Source organism: Vanessa tameamea, chromosome 9 (assembly GCF_037043105.1).
Source record: "Vanessa tameamea isolate UH-Manoa-2023 chromosome 9, ilVanTame1 primary haplotype, whole genome shotgun sequence".
Lineage (NCBI taxonomy): Eukaryota > Metazoa > Arthropoda > Insecta > Lepidoptera > Nymphalidae > Vanessa > Vanessa tameamea.
Genome location: NC_087317.1, coordinates 5,257,795 through 5,275,930, shown reverse-complemented (window position 1 = coordinate 5,275,930; position 18,136 = coordinate 5,257,795). Strand labels below are relative to the sequence as shown.

The 18,136-nt window shown below is 31.1% G+C and overlaps 4 protein-coding genes across 6 annotated transcripts; 2 read left to right on the top strand and 2 right to left on the bottom strand.

Moving 5' to 3' along the window:
- The first annotated feature begins 626 nt into the window (after positions 1-626).
- LOC113395014 (hepatocyte growth factor-regulated tyrosine kinase substrate) lies at positions 627-13,195 on the top strand. 3 transcript variants are annotated; one of them, XM_026632529.2, is made up of 13 exons: positions 627-782; positions 1,021-1,105; positions 1,211-1,314; positions 1,556-1,716; positions 3,961-4,079; positions 4,157-4,277; positions 4,353-4,460; positions 8,791-8,938; positions 9,623-9,789; positions 10,033-10,166; positions 10,248-10,374; positions 10,709-10,906; positions 11,294-13,195. In XM_026632529.2, exons 1-13 carry the CDS (start codon positions 749-751, stop codon positions 12,713-12,715), a joined length of 2,928 nt encoding a protein of 975 aa, XP_026488314.2. In that variant the 5' UTR covers positions 627-748; the 3' UTR covers positions 12,716-13,195. The 3 variants fall into 3 exon arrangements, with proteins under 3 accessions (XP_026488314.2, XP_026488315.2, XP_064071996.1); XM_026632530.2 differs by lacking the exon at positions 1,021-1,105 and having other exon boundaries at positions 642-782; XM_064215926.1 differs by lacking the exons at positions 627-782; positions 1,021-1,105; positions 1,211-1,314; positions 1,556-1,716 and adding an exon at positions 3,529-3,741.
- LOC113395020 (U6 snRNA-associated Sm-like protein LSm5) lies at positions 5,782-6,202 on the bottom strand. Its single transcript, XM_026632547.2, has one exon. The coding sequence runs from the start codon at positions 6,110-6,112 to the stop codon at positions 5,825-5,827; it is 288 nt and encodes a 95-aa protein (XP_026488332.1). The 5' UTR covers positions 6,113-6,202; the 3' UTR covers positions 5,782-5,824.
- On the top strand, positions 6,430-8,136 carry LOC113395018 (targeting protein for Xklp2 homolog). The gene has a single exon (XM_026632545.2). The coding sequence runs from the start codon at positions 6,547-6,549 to the stop codon at positions 7,990-7,992; it is 1,446 nt and encodes a 481-aa protein (XP_026488330.2). The 5' UTR covers positions 6,430-6,546; the 3' UTR covers positions 7,993-8,136.
- Positions 13,196-14,326: 1,131 nt separating the features above from the next.
- On the bottom strand, positions 14,327-16,073 carry LOC113395019 (inward rectifier potassium channel 2-like). The gene is made up of 2 exons (XM_026632546.2): positions 15,832-16,073; positions 14,327-15,506 (listed from the first exon to the last, which is right to left on the bottom strand). The coding sequence occupies exons 1-2, from the start codon at positions 15,888-15,890 to the stop codon at positions 14,447-14,449; spliced, it is 1,119 nt and encodes a 372-aa protein (XP_026488331.2). The 5' UTR covers positions 15,891-16,073; the 3' UTR covers positions 14,327-14,446.
- Positions 16,074-18,136: the final 2,063 nt, after the last annotated feature.

The window sequence follows — 18,136 nt, the reverse complement described above, 5'->3', positions numbered from 1 at the left end:
CGCTTCAAAAATCGTAGCGACAACAGAAAGTTGAAAATAATAATTAAATTATTCAAAAATCTATAAATAAATATGCATTTTTTTAACGTTTGTCACATGACACAAAACGCTCCTGATTGGACGGGTTTCTGATGACATCACTTGCTTGTTAACCTTGTTTGCCTACTGTATATGGATTATATGTGCCACAGATTACAATACAGGCAAGTGACGTCACCGACCCCATTGCAGCACCATATTGTCAAAGTAGCGTTTTCGCGGGCTATTTAAATATAGAATTTTTACTTTGATATTATTCAGCAAATATGTACTAGAATTAAAAAAGACAACTTTTACCAGGTTCCTTAACCTCTAGTAAATAATATAAAATCATTTTAAAAACCAGTCAAATAGCTTATTATGTGTTTAATTCCTTTCTTATTTATTCAGTTCAATACAGTGATTGTGATGCTGTATGTTAAAGATTTTATGGAAAAAAAGTAAGGCACTTATATTTATATACCTTCTCTTTTTTCAAAATCTTTGGTTATACAATGTCTAATAAATTTTCTTAATTTTTATCTGGAAAAGAAAATTATTCTGGCTCTGTGAGTACTAACAATGACGTACAATTTGACCAATATACAAGAAACAAAAAAAAGAAGAAAATTGACAAAGTGAGCTGTCATTTTTCTGTCCATTGAAGAATCATCATAGTTGATTATCTAAAACAAAAATTTGTTTGCTGTCTACGTTAATAGTATTAAAAATGTTTCGTGCTAATAATTTTGATAAGTTACTTGGTTTGTATATTGACATTCTGTTTATAAATTTCTATTAATAGTTGCAAGATTTCTTACGTTATCTTACTCATAACATTAGTCAATGATTATTTTATCTAATTTGCATCACTTTCTTTTTTGTTAAAGACTGATTTCAGTTAGAGGCACCATTAGTTTCGAAAAAAATTAACATTCTTATATCTTTATAAATATTTACAATCATTGCAGATATGTTGAAATATTTTCTAATTTGTTCTAGATAAAGCGACAAGTAATCTACGCCTAGATCCCGATTGGCCCTCTATCTTACAAATTTGTGATTTAATTAGACAAAATGATTGTTCGTGAGTAACATTTTAATATCTCTTCTATTGTCATTTAACCAAAGCAATTAATTATTTCAATGTCATCAATTTATTTTGTTTATTATTTAATTATTATATTTTTAGACCGAAATATGCAGTTGTTGCTGTGAAGAAGAAACTATACTCACAAAATCCTCACCAGGCTATGTTTGCACTCCTGGTGCTTGAAAGTATAGTAAAAAATTGTGGTAAGTCCATTTTTGAGATTCCTTAATTTTGAGTTGATTTGACCAAACCAATGAATAGTGCTAAAATCAGTGAATAGTATTTCTTTAAATTAAATTCATTCATCGTTGCTCTAAATGTGACATTATAGTATAAATAAGACAATAAAAAAATTAACTTTTGCAATACACTTACTGTGGTATAATTTTTACCTTACAATAAGAAAAAAAAAACTATCAAACTGATAGATTTTGTTTGTCATAGGTTCAGGAGTTCATGATGAGGTGGCATCAAAGGCTTTCTGTGAAATGCTCCGTGATTTGGTGAAAACCACTCAACACGAAAACTTAAAAACCAAGATTCTGGAATTGATTCAAGCTTGGGCATTTGCTTTCAGAAATAATCCCAAATACAGAGCTGTTCAGGTTTGTTGACAATTTTTATTTATATTTTGAAGATGTGCCACACAAACTCTCCCAATGGATGTAATAAAAAACATAAGCCAAGTATTATTAAGCTATTAATCTTCCTTTGTCCTGTATATATATCTTTTATTTTACTAAAATATGAGTATCAAGCTTTACAATACTAAAAGCGAAAATGATTCTGTCTGATTCAACTACAGATTAGACAGAAATTGATGTATGTTTATAAAAACTAAATGAAAAGAAAGTATTGCAGCTTTTTTTTTTAAAGAACATTACATCTTCATTTTATTAATATGCCATCAAATACCAACCATATAGACAAAATTGATGGTCCAAAATGTGAAAAGCTAAGGTAAATAGTAATGTGCAGGAAATAAAACATAGTCCAAAATAAAGTTGCAGTCAGTTGGGCAAGCAATCTAGATATTACAGCCATTTTATAAAACAAAAAACACCCAGTAGAATAATATTCCCAATGTCACATAAGTACATACTTAAAGGACAAGCTGATGAAATGGCAGATGTTCTTGTCATTTGTTTGATGAAATAATTACCTACTTTGTTTGTAAAATAATATTCAATTATCAATAAGTGATTATTTACATTTATATTTATTATTATATGAATATAACAATAGTTTAATTACATAATCTAAATATTACCTATACCAGTAAAACCATAAACTATTAAAATTAACAGAGGTACTAATTACCTCTTTATTTCATAGACTGGACATTCACGTTTTTTCAAATGCCAAAAAAACGAGCATAAGTCAAATGAATTTTTAATCTTAATATTTTTTTTATTTTGTTGTACAATAAAATAAAACACATGAATATTAATAAAATTTTATTTATAGGCCATAATGTACACTTCTCTTTTATCGGTGTAAAGGAGGAGGGTGCACACCTTAAATTGATCTCCATTTAACGTAATTATTGTCAATCACGTCATCGGTTTTAGACGTATAGATACCGAACGAAAATATAGTTAGTTGCCGTAAGTATTACGTCGAGCGTAGTGTTTTTCGCATTCGGAAAAAACGTTACAATAGTTTACTATAATCTATGCTCACCCTTAGGCGAATAGTATAATAAATCCAGCGAAGGTGGATACTGATGAGTGATGAAAACAATATTGTATGTCCACAAAACCACTAACGACTGCAACTTTTACTGGCGTTCAATTAAAAAAAATTAAGGATATCTTAATGCATAGAAAGTTTATACCTTCATAATTAATAAGTTCTAAGATACTAGCGTAGTTTTGAATTTGATCGAGGAAAGACCAATATTTAATTTAGGCAAGATAAATTTTGCACAGTTTTCCGGCGGTGCAAGAGGCCTCAACAACATCATGACAAATTTACGAGTCTTCCTTCTTTAATAATTATGTAGTGATGAGCATTTTTATATATATTTTATAGTAAGTGACACAAGAACATTTAAATAATATAAAAAAAGCTAAGTTATATGCGTTCTTTATAGAATAAACGCTGATAATATTTTTATTTGGAACGAAAAATTTTGTACAGGTCTAGTAATATTTTATAATTATGTTTTCTTAGACCCAGTCTACTTTTAAGATATAGGCAAAACATCAAATCGCATGACGATGTAAATTTTACGACTTATTTTTGTGTTCGTATCTGATAATATTCCTTTTAATATTGTCGTTGTTGGTTTGCTTGAACCGTGTGGGACTGTAGTAATTGTATATTATTATTGATCTTTCCTTTATCTAATTAAGCGCACATTGCCTCAGGCCCGTGTACCTAAGACTGCTATTGTGTTGTATTTTATTTACGAAGTTGTGTGTTATAATCGTGTAACATATGATTGATACTTAATTATTGATTCAATTGTTATTATTGATCGGCTGTACGTTGTTAAGAAGTCCACAGTAAAGTCAATGGGCTAATAATAATAGGTACTTGGTGTAAACATTGTGCAACTGTGTATGATTATGTATTTAAATTGTTTTTGAAACGGAATAAAATATAATAAAAAATCGTAATAAAAGGTTGTTGAACTACTTATTGTAGTATAATATGAGTATATGACGTTTACACCTTCATTATCACATTATCAGTCACCACATGAGTCATATCTCAGTCTCAGACAAAACAAAACACCTTTTGCAGTTTCGTTAGAAGTTTTGTTGAAAAAATATATTTAATTTTAATATTTATGAACTTATACCTAAAAATTCATTTCGTAGAGCCGACATTATTTTTAACAGGATACAGTTAATATTCTAAAAGCTGAAGGCGGACACAAATTCCCACCGCTTAAAGAATCAGACGCAATGTTTTCTGCCGATACTGCACCTGAGTGGGCTGACGGAGAAGTGTGTCACAGGTTTGATGTTTTTCTATTTTTATAATGTCTATTTTTCTTTTAATTTCGATATTTAACATCTTTAAATTAATAATCAGATGCCGCACAGCATTTACGTTGATGGTACGTCGTCACCACTGCCGTGCATGTGGTCAAGTATTCTGTCAACAGTGCAGTTCCAAAACATCAACATTACCTAAATTCGGTATTGAAAAAGAGGTAAGACATGTTAATAAAATGTTGTGCAGTGTTTTGTCTTCAATAGTGTAAACATCATTTTAACAAAATTCTTAGGTCCGAGTGTGTGATGCCTGTTTTGATAAAGTAAGCCGTCCACCATCTTCAACTGCAAAATTAGAAATCGTCGATACAGCTAATGACTATGGCCCAGCTCCAGCACAGGTATATATAGATTTATATATTACATGTACAATTATTCTTATTACAATGAAATGCTGGTATTGGTTATTATTACAAAATAAAAGTTGTTATAATTTGGTAGTATATTTTGCAATTCTGACTCATCTATAACAACAAACAGACAATCTGTTTATTTTTATAGATTTTGATTTATGGATATCCTTTTCTTAAGACTTCATGGTTCAATATGATATGAAACATATTAAATAAATATGTTAATAATTATTTCATAAGAATTATTTACATTAAGGTCTTAATTATATATACATTAAAAAAAATTAAATGGAATCATGGCAAGAATGTGAGCAAAATTTGCACATTGAATCACATTTCCCATCCACTGGGCAGAAATTAACCATTCTCTCACCAATGGAGGCAATAATGCGAGTTGCTATATTTTTAATAAAGGTTTTTACACTATTACCCCAAGGTTACAACTGATAATAAAATACATTAATCCTTTAATTAATTATACACACCCATACATACATACATACATTTACACAACTTGCCATGTTAGTCAATATTAATAATCTAAATTTAAAGAGTGTGAAATTGTAAAGCACAATACCACTTCTATAATCTAATTTTAAAAATAATAATATGACAAATAATACAAAACAAAGTTGCTTTCTGCTTCAGACAGCATTTCTACTATCTTCTTAAATATACTAGAAAATAGTTGGTCTTAAAACGGCCTACTGAAAAGTTCACAATAGCATGAGTCTATCTACTAACACACACTCATAACAACCATATTGAAATATTACAAGAAACTTTAAATTTGATTGCAGCCATTTTCTCCAATTCTTTATAATCCTTATTCAGACATATGGTAGTTACCTTGTATATATAATATTGATTAAAATTATCATTTACACTATATCATTTGAATAAATATTGTATAAGATGATTATTGTAGATTCTAAATAATATGCAACCAAAAAATCTATTCACTTCAAAAAAAAGTGATTGTAACATTACAGATTCAACTTTAATGAAATTTGAGTCTAGTATATCTATGTAATATTTTATTTCCAAGTGCACTTTTCATCTTTATTTATAAATTGTACAAATGTAAAGACAGAGTGGTTCACTAGTCTAAGTGTTGACTATTTTTATAACTCATAATATAATGATCAATAATATTATGATGAATATCATACCACAGTTACCAAACGGTGTAAACTGAAAAGTGAGGTTATTGTTAATTACTTTGTTCATATTCAATTTTGCTTGATTTAACACCTCAGCAATATTTTTGCTATTATACATATGCTTTAATGAGGTAATAAAACATAAATTTGCTTATTTGTATGTTTATTAATCTACAACAATGTTATTTATTACTGTCCATCATAAGATTCTCCTGGCATCTCGCCGCCCGGCACTAACATCGCAATATTGTTACCATTGAGCAATATCTGATCTAATTTCGTAATTTTTCGTCCTTCTGGCGTTGATTCATATTCGGTCACATCATCTAATAACATGTTTACGAAGTCGTCAAAACCTTGCAATGTTCCCACCATTTCTTTATCATTTTTCATTATTATATGAATTCTAGATCCTATACATTTGTCAACAAGTTCCAATGGTAACAAAGTGTTGGGATTTGGTAATGCTTGTGCCATTATTTGAAAAACTTTGAATATACTAAATGATTTAAGTAAATAGAATAATAACAGCTCACTATTCAACTGTTCTTACTGTCTTTGGCATTGAACAAATAATGTTTTGACGTTGACAACTACGCTAGTTTCGTTTAGAAGTTTAATTAATCAAGAAATAAGAGAAATATTTTAAGCAAATAAAATGTATTCTCGCTTATTTTAATTATTATTTATTTATTTTAATCGTTATTTTCTTTGAACTTAAATATTTATCGAATTAAAAAAAAAATATCGTGTCAATAATTTTATTGGTTATGGCAACATAACCTTTGTACTACGAAACAAAGTGACAATTGACAACAGTTTCGATTTGAAATTCGTTTAAAATAACGGTGCAGGATCTACACGGAAAACAACATTATAGTTTTTTTATACTTTATCATCAAATATCAAAAATGGCTAAAAGTTACGTGACTAATTTTAGAGGTGAAATGTATTTCACGCCGAGCGGAAAATTACATATAAAGGAAGAACCTGTAACACCCATTGAGGAAGATTTTGGTGATCATAACAACTTAGATTGTTTTGAAAATGATTACGGTGGAATGAGAAAATCTTTATCCATGAATGACATTGCATCACTTCGAGAAGACTTGATAAAATTGGAGTTCACGGACACAAAAGAAGATGTGTATCATCGACATCGGCGACCAACAGGACAGCCCCAAGAATTATCAAAAACTAAATTTGTTTCCATGGCTGAAGCTATATACCATTACCAGAGAGATACTCCTGATAGATTCCGTTCGTCTCGGCCAAAGTCATTTCGTCCTAAAGGTTACGGAGGTCCCTCTAGTTTAACTGTTCCGCAGTCCCCCATGTTAAGATGTAAAGCGCGCTCAAGACCACAACATATTCTTTCTCAAAAAGAGAAAGAAGAAATGGAATTAGAAGAAATTAGAAAATTCAAAATTAAAGCTAATCCAATTCCTAAATCTGTTATTGAAGGACCTATACATTTGCCTGAAGTACATAGGAAGCCTATTACTGTTCCTGAACCTTTCAAATTAACTGAAATACAAAAAAAAATGGCTCAATCCCCTGGACTAACTCATAATTTTAAAGCTCGCCCAGCTCCAAAGCATATATTCGAAAAACCTCAAATACCAATAAAGCCAGTTCCACATGTGACTAAACCAATTAGCCCGAAATTTCGTTACAAACGAGCTAATTCTGCGGATCATCTTAAATGTGAAACTAAGCATACTGACCCACCAGCCAATGCTAAGAAAATGGATAAATGTGAAAAAACAATGCAGCGTCACGGTCCAGTTAAACCAGAGCCATTTTCTTTTGAAAAAAGGGATGAAGAATTAAGGAAAAAGCGAGAAGAAAGAATTAAGAAACAGTTGGAAGAGGAACGTAGACTTGCCTCTCAATTCAAGGCACAGCCTTTACCCGTAGCTGTGAAGAAACGGATGCAATGTGCTACTTCTGGATGCAGTGTTTCTAATGCATCTTCGGAGAATAAAGAAAATCATGTCAAATTTGAAGCTAAACCACCCACAGTTCTTTATAAAGAGCCCTTTAAACCAGTTCTTCAACCAGTACATTTGGTTAAAGCTGTTCCATTTGCATTGACTACAGAAAAGCGAGCTGCAGAAAGAGAAATGTTTGACAAACAGTTAAAGGAAAAAGAAGAAGAAAATGAAAGATTAAAACAGCAAAGAGAAAAAGAGCAGCTAGAGGCAGAAGAACGAGCAGTATCAGAATTGAGAGCTAAACTGGTACATCATGCAAAACCAGTACCTTCATTAAACCCATTTGTTCCAGAAAAGTCAATTGCACCTATAACAGTTCCTGAAACACCCAAATTTGTTAGGAGGCTGAAGCAAAATTAATTTCTTACTTTGATAGTAGTAAATCATGACTGACATATTATTCAGACATTTTAGTTGTTAGGTTTTGATAATGTACTACTGTTTAAATGTACTGCCATTGCTTAAAATACATTTATAATTTTTTAATAAATTTATATAATACAATCTATGCATTTTTATTTTTAATATATATTTACCACTATAAAAGTATAAGTAAGGTCATATCAGTGGAAATAAAATTGACTTATAATTCTTTGATTAGTATATATGTAAAAACATTTTTATTTATACTGTTAAAAATTTCTTTTGTAATATTTAAATAACTAATTTTGTATATTTTTATGGCAAGAAGAATTAATTTTTGTCTAGTTATAATACTGATATGGTATCTCTATAACTTTGCCAATGAATAAAGGATTAAATAGATGGTAAAAAATGTGGAGTCTGTATTCGTTGATTTCCATGTTGTATAAGTAAAAATTAAATTATTGTATTTAATAATCTACGTAACTGATTGCCAGAAAAGAGTAACAACTGAGTTTCATGCTACTTCTCCATAGAATCTACATTCTGAATTTGATTTATTGATTTAGAATGTGTGTTTGGTTAAGAATGGTAATCTGACTCAGTGTATTTAACTGTATTCTAATATTACTACTAGTGCTACTACCTACAGATTGATTAATTTATAGCATTCACTTATATAATTTATATGGTATAAAGTATGTGGTATCTGTTGACAAATAAAGGTAATTTAGTAGAATAAATAATTTTAATAAAATGACGTAATTACTAATTGTCACTAATAAATTGTTATAGAAACGCCCTGGAAAATCTGCTGAGGAACTTCAAGAGGAGGAGGAGCTTCAATTGGCCCTCGCCCTTAGCCAATCCGAAGCTGAACAAAAAGAGAAAGAACGAAGATCTAGATCTTTCATTGCGCCAGAGCCAACTTTGCATCCCACAAGTAATATTGCTTAAGAAAATATTGATAAATATGATGACCTTATATGATGATACTTAAAAATATGAAAAGATTTTTTGAATGCATATGTAGCATTGTATTATCTGTGCTATTTGTTTAATCATGAAAGCATAAAAAAGATTTAAGTTTTATTTATTCATATCTTTACAATTTGTCTATACTTATATTAAAATGAGGTATAATTGTTTGTATGTAGGGGTAAGGTACGGAACTAATAATGCAAATCTAAATAAATTTTCACTGGTATAAAGTTACATTGTGTTTGAGAGCTATTTTAATTTATATTAATAAATTATATTCATATCATATTTTCTTTATTAATAATATGTACATATGCGACTCCGGGGCTGGTCACTAGTACTAAATTTTAGAAATACGATTTTTTAAATAAATCTTTGTATATAAATTTATGACCTTTTTGCGCTTTTATTAATTAAGTTATGAAAAAATCTAAAAAACATGATAACTCAAAAATGGTTAACTATTGCAATATGCATAAGGGGCTTAAAATTATCGCAAATAGTCACCCCTATCACCTCCTAACGGGAATACGTCGAATTACCAATAACCCTGTATATAAAGGTTGATTCATTTTAAACCTTTACAAAGCTGTGATATAATAGTATAACACTGAGAATTAACAGCATTATTTTGAATAATTTCCAGTATCGCCTACGCCGTCTTCGGTGAGCGCTTCCCCGGAGCACACGACAACTTCCAATACCGAGCTGTCTCGCTACTTGGACAGGAACTACTGGGAACAGCGACTGTCGCGCGACGCGGCCGCTGCGCCGACAGCTCCTGCTTCTCACGTTTCGAATGAAACGTCCGAGGTTTGACTTTTTTTTACATTAAATCGCAAAAGATTAAAAAAACAATCACACACAAAACTAAAACAGTATTGATTATTATTATTATACAAGGACATCTGATGGAAGTTGTATGTATAGTATGTAAGTCCTTTTCGTGGCGAGTGGTAGCTCATATTCCATTGTTATAATTGATAGAATTATTATTAAATATAAAAATAAAACATTGTTCTTCATTTAAAATGTTTCGAATATTTGACATTTCAGCAAGATTTTAGTAAGCCATCAACTACTAAGGATCAAGAAGATGAAGCTCAAGATAAGGAAATTGATGATTTTGTAGAAACACTCAAATCTCAAGTGGAGATTTTTGTTAACAGAATGAAAAGTAATTCCTCGCGGTATGTTAATATTCATTACTGAAATTATCATATAAATCTTTCTTAAAATGAAGTTTACAATATTTATATAAATTGTTTCAGTGGTCGATCAATTGCAAATGATACATCAGTACAGACTCTATTCATGAACATTACTGCGATGCATTCTAAATTATTACGTTACATTCAACAACAAGATGACAAACGAGTCTATCTAGAGAGCTTGCAGGTAAGGGCTTATTGCTTTACTACGACCAGCAGACCCTAAATATGTAGGGGCGTTATTATATCATAATATACACTATCCTTTCTCGGATGACGCTGATGTTCTTAAGCGCAGGACTAATCGACCGATAAGCACAGGAGATAATTGTATTATAAAAGGAGATAACTTCCATGACTGACATTAAGCTAGAACTACCCCACTTCGTTGTCAAAAAATAATTGAAAAAAAGCTTGTTGTTATCGACACCTAGTATTAATTGTCATTTTAAAATTAAGTAAATTTTCCATACGTTTTTTTTAAAATGTTTTTTTTATAATAATGTATTTATTATTTGTAGGATAAAATAACCCAAGTACGCGATAGCCGTGCAGCTCTAGATACGTTGCGTGCCGAACACGCCGCTCGTCTTGCTCAAGCAGCAGAGGCCGCAGAGAGACAAAGACAAATGCAAATGGCAGTTAAATTGCAAGCTATGAGGAAGAAAAAACATGAGTACCTGCAGTACCAAAGGCAGCTCGCTTTGCAAAGAGTACAAGTATGTATCTGTTCGGTTATTAAAATATACATAATATAGTCTCTTTAGACATTTAATTAACAAAAATAAACAAAAAAAATAATAATTTGTTTTGGTGATTTTTTTGTAGTGAATATATTTTTGAAATAAAATTTATTCAGCACCAAGAAATTCTTCTTTGTTTTGCTAATATTTAATCTTATTTGTAAAAGTAACATTTTATTTTGTGGTTATTGTATTTTAATGACAGTGTAACATTAATATAATAATATTGTATTTTTCCCTCTTATTATGATTGAAATTTGTATTCAATCGTTTTGCTGTATGACACATGTTTTAGTGTGATGACTGTTTAAAAAAAATAAAAATAATCAATTGACCTCAATAATATTTTCTTGTAATCCATAGGAACAAGAAAGAGAAATGCAAATGAGACAAGAACAACAGAAACACCAGTATATGATGTCTGCAAACAGTGGCTTCTACATGCCCGGAGTTTCAATGCATCAGTACCAATCCGGATATCCCAATCAGCCCTTATATGCCAACCCTCAATTTCATCCACAGATGATGCCCCAACCTACAACTGATGGTTCTATGCCCATGCCTGGCCAAACTCAAATATCTCAAGCTAATATCCCAATGAATGTAAATCAAATGGGAACTATATCTCAATCAATGCCACAAATGACCAATACTTATGCCATGTCTACTACTGGCGTAGCATTAAACCAACAACCAACTAGTGTCCAAGCTCCAATGAACCAGCCAAATATGCGACCAATGAGCCAACAGCTGCCAATACAGCAGCAAATGATGTTGCAACAGATGCAACAAATGCGTTTACCCAATCAGCCTGGCGTTCATCAAATCATTCCACCGAATGTACCGAATGGCTTACAGGGTCAGAATATTCCTCAACAAAATCCTCAGGGTCCTCAACAATTACAAAAACAAAATGTACCAAATCAAGCACAGCAAATGCCTCCAATGACAATTGGACAGCCAAATATGAACCAGCAAAACAATCCCAACAATCCAATGTTTGCAATGCAGCTACCAAATATGAGAATGCCATTGATGCAAAACAATCAACCAAGTAACAACCCACAAATACCTGTTTCAGGATACCCCATGAATGTCCAAAATCCTCAAAGTAACCAACAAACACAGGCACAACTCCCAAATATGGCACACATGTCCCAAATGCCTTTACCTGGGCAACCTATCAATATGCCAGGTCAACCTGTCATTCAGAATCAATCATTACCTGGTCACAATCAACAATTAACTCAAGGACCTCAAATGTCTCAGAGTCAAGGACAACAAATTCCACAGTCACAATCAACACAAGGACAAACAATGCCCATGCAAGTCCACCCCACACAATCGCAGGGTCAACATGTGATGATGCAAGGTCAGCCAATGCAGCATCAAGGTCAAAACATTCAACACCAAGGACAACAACCGAACCAAAATATGATGAACCAAAACCAGCAAATGCCTCCTAATTCAATGGCAACTAATCAGCAAGGACAGCAAATGGGCCCCGGGCAACAAATGCCTCATCATATGATGGCTGGTGCTATGCCACCGCAACATCCACAAATGCAAGGCCAAGTACCACAACAGATGACAAGTCAGGGACAACAGCAACAGCAAGGTGGAATACCTCAGAACATGCAAGGGCAACCTATGAAAGTTCAACAGAACTTTGGAAATGGCCCACCTAACCAACAGCAAGTGCCAAATCAACAAGTGCAACAAATTCAGACTCCCGTTAAGTCTGAACACAATAACAATACCGCAGAACTTATAAGTTTCGATTGAATCTAAAACATTTGTGTGATGAAGAGATCTATATTATGATTAGACTGTTTATTTATAATTTTAATGGGAATTTTCGACAAGTTTGACTCACCTAGGAATGTGATAATTTAAATTCTTAAAGTAATTTTAAGCATGTACTCATTCAGCTTTTAAATATTTTTGATGTTGGAACTATTGTTAATATTAGATGATTGCCCAAATCCCTGTCACGTACATCACAGCCTTACATTAAACACGATAATGATTCACAGGCAGTAGTCAATTTAGATTTTAGAGAAATGGCCTTGTAATCTATGTAAATGTGCTAATGTGTAAAATATCTCTCGTATGTCGTAGTTTTATTTAGATAATAATATAAAATATATAGAAATTCAAATTATTATTTTATATTTTTTTTGCAAATAATTGTTTTGTAATATTTATATATAAGTTACGATTTATTATACATAAATACCAATAAAGTCCTCAGACGTTTCAAAATGTTTTATTGTTACGTATTTTTAACCGTACCTTAATTTTTATATTATTAAATTTGTTTTAACTACAGGTTTTTCAAACATAATCAAAACTTGATTAAATTAACTATCAAATGCATACAATGAAAGATATTGAATAATATTTCGAATATTTTTATTATGAATTTCTCGAATGGAAAACAAAAAAATACTTAGATTTCGAATCAGCTGTTTTATAGTTTTAAATTTTACTCATAGAATTATGTTTTATTTTCTAATTTTTAAACAAACATGATTACGGTAGTCTAAAGCTATTGCTAACGGGCTAAAGAGCTACTGATGATATTGATGTCTCCGACTTATTTGCAGACATTTGAGTTTTTGTGGATTTATTATCATTATGACAGCGTTAACTTGAAAAGGAAACTACAATCTGAATGAAAGTTTCATAACATTTATATTATTTTTTTTTTCAAAATCCTTTTTAGTTCATTATTGTAATCTTGAAAATATACCGAAGTATTGGTAAATAAATATATTTATTGAAGTATGAAAGAAATTGTTTATTGTTTTTCAGTAAAACATCAAATTAATTACGTAGTGAAAATTCATTTAATAGTTTATACACAAATATGCAACAAAAAAAAAATCATTTCTAGTACTTATGCCTATTATCTAGATTTCTGTGTATTATAGTCTTTGTTTACGAATTCGATAATAGGTGAATGATTCAAAAATGATTGGAATTAAACGTGTAGGAATTGATATTACTTAGGTAGGGTATATTATCTTTGTCATTTTTAATATCATATTTTCAATAGTGTCATTATTTTGCCAATCGCTACAGCTGTAATACTTATCTTGCAGCGATTATTTATCGTTCACCTTCCTGACGTTTACAGTTCATTTTTTATATTTTGTTGGTTCATATTTCACAGTAGTGATAAAACAGGAACAGTACGTAGTTGTGCTATTCGTAATTGTTTATAAGAAATTATAATAAAAAAGACGATGACGACAAAAAGTTTCTTAAAAGAAAATATAGACATTAATAATAAGAAATTGTTAAAATTAGATCAAGATATAAAATCATGCACCAGACAATTGACAGCTATAAAAATAAGGTTATCCACCATTGAAATACAAATGTTCGCGTTGAAAACTATTTATGAAGACATTATGAAACTGAGGAAATTAGTAATGATTATAAATCCACATCTTAAACCAATATCATTTAAATGACTAAAGAAGTAACATAAGTGAAGGTGCTGATCACTCACGTAAGTACAGACGATAAACGTTTTCTATTTTCAAAATAATCATCTAGTTCTTTCGCTCTACAAAGTGGTGTATTCACTCGACACATTTCATCAAACTTGGAGAAATCTTTTACATAACCTTGCTTATTCTTTTGGAAATGTATCAGCTGTGAAAATCGCCGACCCCACATTATCTCTTGACTGGTGTAACTCGATATTGCTTGAACAGTCTGTCCCGTCGATTCGATGACGCCTTCAAAGACGACTACTATCTCTAGATTTGAATTCAACATATCTTGGGCAGACATGTTATAGAAAGGACTGTCACTATCAATTCTATGAACAACAGATATTGGATTTAAAAATAGTATGTCATCGCATGCATCAACTTTAACGCGTAAATTAATTTGTTCATTGTTCACTATGATATCATCATCTGAATTACTTTCATATTGAATTAAATAAGCATTCACTTTTGATGCTATTATCCTCGATTTTCTTATATTTCCTACCCTGAATATCAAACACAAATGGGTATCTCTTTGATTAATAATAGCACTTTTTGAGAATATAAGGGATTGTGCTCGATTTTTTGGTCTTGTTAGTTTTGCGAAAACTATCGCAATAATTAATGCTTGCGTAAAATGTCCTGCTATGCCTTCGATGCACATGGTTAACATAGCCGAAGGACATTCTAGCGTTATAGCTCTCTTGCCATAGCCTATTGTGGTGTGTATTTCAATACTGAATAGAAAAATAGACGTGAAACTGTAAATTTCTCGAATGCATGGGTTCCAAATTGTTCCGTTGTTGGCACTGGGCAAATTTTCTTCTCTAAGATCTCCATGTAAATAAAGAATAAGCCACCAAATTGATGCAAATAAGAACCATATTAAAATGTAAACTAGAATGCAAAATATTAGGCTCCATCTCCACCTCGCATCTATAAACTTTGAAATAATATCAGGTATTAAACGAAACGGAGTTTCCGAGGACGATTTTTCTAAGTTTAACTCTCCTGTTTTGAAGACCACGCGTTTATTTTGTCGCCGTATTGATATCCTTTGTTTTATATGTCTGGAAAAATAAAACGAGATTTTTTGTATGACTAACGAGATTGATTGTATTTATACAGACAAATTATTTATATTATTTACCGAATATATTAAAATAATGAAAAACTTATATTGATATCAGATTTACCATTAAATAAAGTCTAAAAAGAAGTTTTTGATACAATAACAAAAAGTAAAGGAATGCGACAAGGTTTATGACTCCAATCTACATTTTGCTTAACATTATAACCAGATGATATGAATATGTCCTACAGTTTTATGAAGACATAACTAAGTATTCTATTAATTTGAACTTGAACTTATAAGAATGTTTTTTAATTGCTTACCTCTTAAATCGGCAGTCAGCGTGATGTTTATTAGTGTTATTATCCAATCTGTATTCCATTTTATAATGATTTATATTTGAAATAATAAGTAATATTGTATTTAAAGTTAAATTATCATGATCACATTATTCAAACGAATACCAGAAATGACTAGCCTTCCGTATCTACATTACGTTACTCAAACTTAAATGTTTGTTTAGTAGATAAGAATCATCGGTGTAAATCTAACATTTCATAACAAATATTTTGCTATAATTTGAATATCAACATTTACTAAATGCTTAGAAAAGTAATATTACTACTATTTCAAAGAATTGGCTACCAAACACATTTATCAAAACATGAATGAATACACTTCTATTTGAATTTAAACTTAAATTGACTTAATATATTATAAGTTGGATTAAATGAAATAAAAACTTACATCTGTTAAGTTGTGTCTACTGGACACATTAATCGTAAATATGTATTTCAATTGTGCCATAGGTACTAAAGTCAAGCTCGTCTAGACCAGCGGTTGGTAATCCGCGTCCTTTCTTCTTGTGACTCGTGCTGGATTTGAAAATTAAAGTCACGTATTAAATGAGCTAAATTTAAGGCTGCAAAGAAAAAAAAATTACTTCTAATATGCACACAGAAGTAAAAGCTTTTCAAATGGAAAATATTGACAAAACTGTACTTGGTGTTCTGGGTAGGTAGCACCCACTCATCGCTTATTTATTATAATTAAAAACCAGGTTCTAGGACTCAAATGTGTGATAATTGTTTTCATTTTCCGACAGCAATGAAGTTTCATACAAACTTTTTATTTCAATTTCACATATGCAGAGCATCAGCATCAGAGACACGCTTTAGCAATTAATTTAGTATACTTTTTTATTTTCACAAATTTAGAGTGCTGTAACTTAAAAACGTAGAGGCGTAGGGCTTTGATTAACTGGATTAAATAGATTGGTATTGATCTGAACTTTAATCGTTATCCATATGACCTTGAGCAAATTATGTAATAAAATGCTCTCTACCTTCCTAGCCATAGGTACATATATATATTTTTGCCACTATGTGGGCCTTGCCTACCAAAAGTTTGCCAACCGCTGGCCTAGAAGATAGAAAAGTAGTTGATCTTAACTGGTCACTAATAAATAAAACGTAATTTCTCAAAAGTTCAACTGTACTTACTATTCATATCGTGCTCGGTGAAGAAGAAAAATGTAAATGTTTCCCTGTATTATATATTCATATGTGCAAGGGAAAGCTAATATGTACCTACCTGTATAACCGCCAACCCTCTGCAGAGTAGCATGGTTATGCTACGTATTTTACTCTATTATAGAAATACATAGGTACAGTACATATTTATTCTATCCACATAGGATATGTGAAAGGTATGTTTTTTAAAAAAACGTACCTTTCACATACAAACATTAAATTATTTTAATTCTAAGTATTTGAACATTTTGTCAATCATAGCGATAGTTAAATTTACAACAAGTACAAATTGCTAGCAGTACACGAAACAATCATAATTGACCCGAGAACAGAGTATGTAGTGTTACCTACATTCTTAGCGAGTCAAGGGCGATTTAGAAGTTTAAAGCCAAGAAGTGTTATATAAGCATTATCGGTAGCATCCTTTAACCATGTAACATTTGACTCTATCAAATATATATTTTCATTTCCAGTGTCGACCCTCTCGGGATGCACCTGAGGCCGTCCGGAGGCAGGAATGAGCATCGGCCGTGACAATCGAAAGAGCAACTACAATGGCAAATGGGGAACGTAATTTGATAATCGCGTCGCTCTTGATCGAGCCTCGGCGATCTGTCTTGTTCTGACACGTTGGAGGATGTAATTGTTGCAGATATTAAGAGGAATGTTGACATTCCTACTTTAATATTACAAATTCGAAAGTGTGTTAAATAGTTAGTGTTAAATTTTCTTTCTTTTACCCAGTATTTACCAGATATTTTGATTAGATATTAGATATAGATAGCTTGAAGGCCGGAGATTGACATACGGTTGTTCTGGAAAATGCGCGAGAGAGAAAATAAAAAAATGTTTTTTTTTTTTATAATTTTAGTGTATTAAGTACGCGTTATAAATGCTATATTTTTAATGACTAGCGATATTATTTAGAATAACCGAGTTTTGTTTATAAAGGAATGGCTCAATTAAAAAAATATAAACCTGTGCAGATTTTGATCACGTTGGTGATAACGGTTATTTATGGTAAATTTATGGAGAGTTTATTATTAATGTGATTTTGATACATTTTATTACATTTGATTACATTTTATAAAATGTT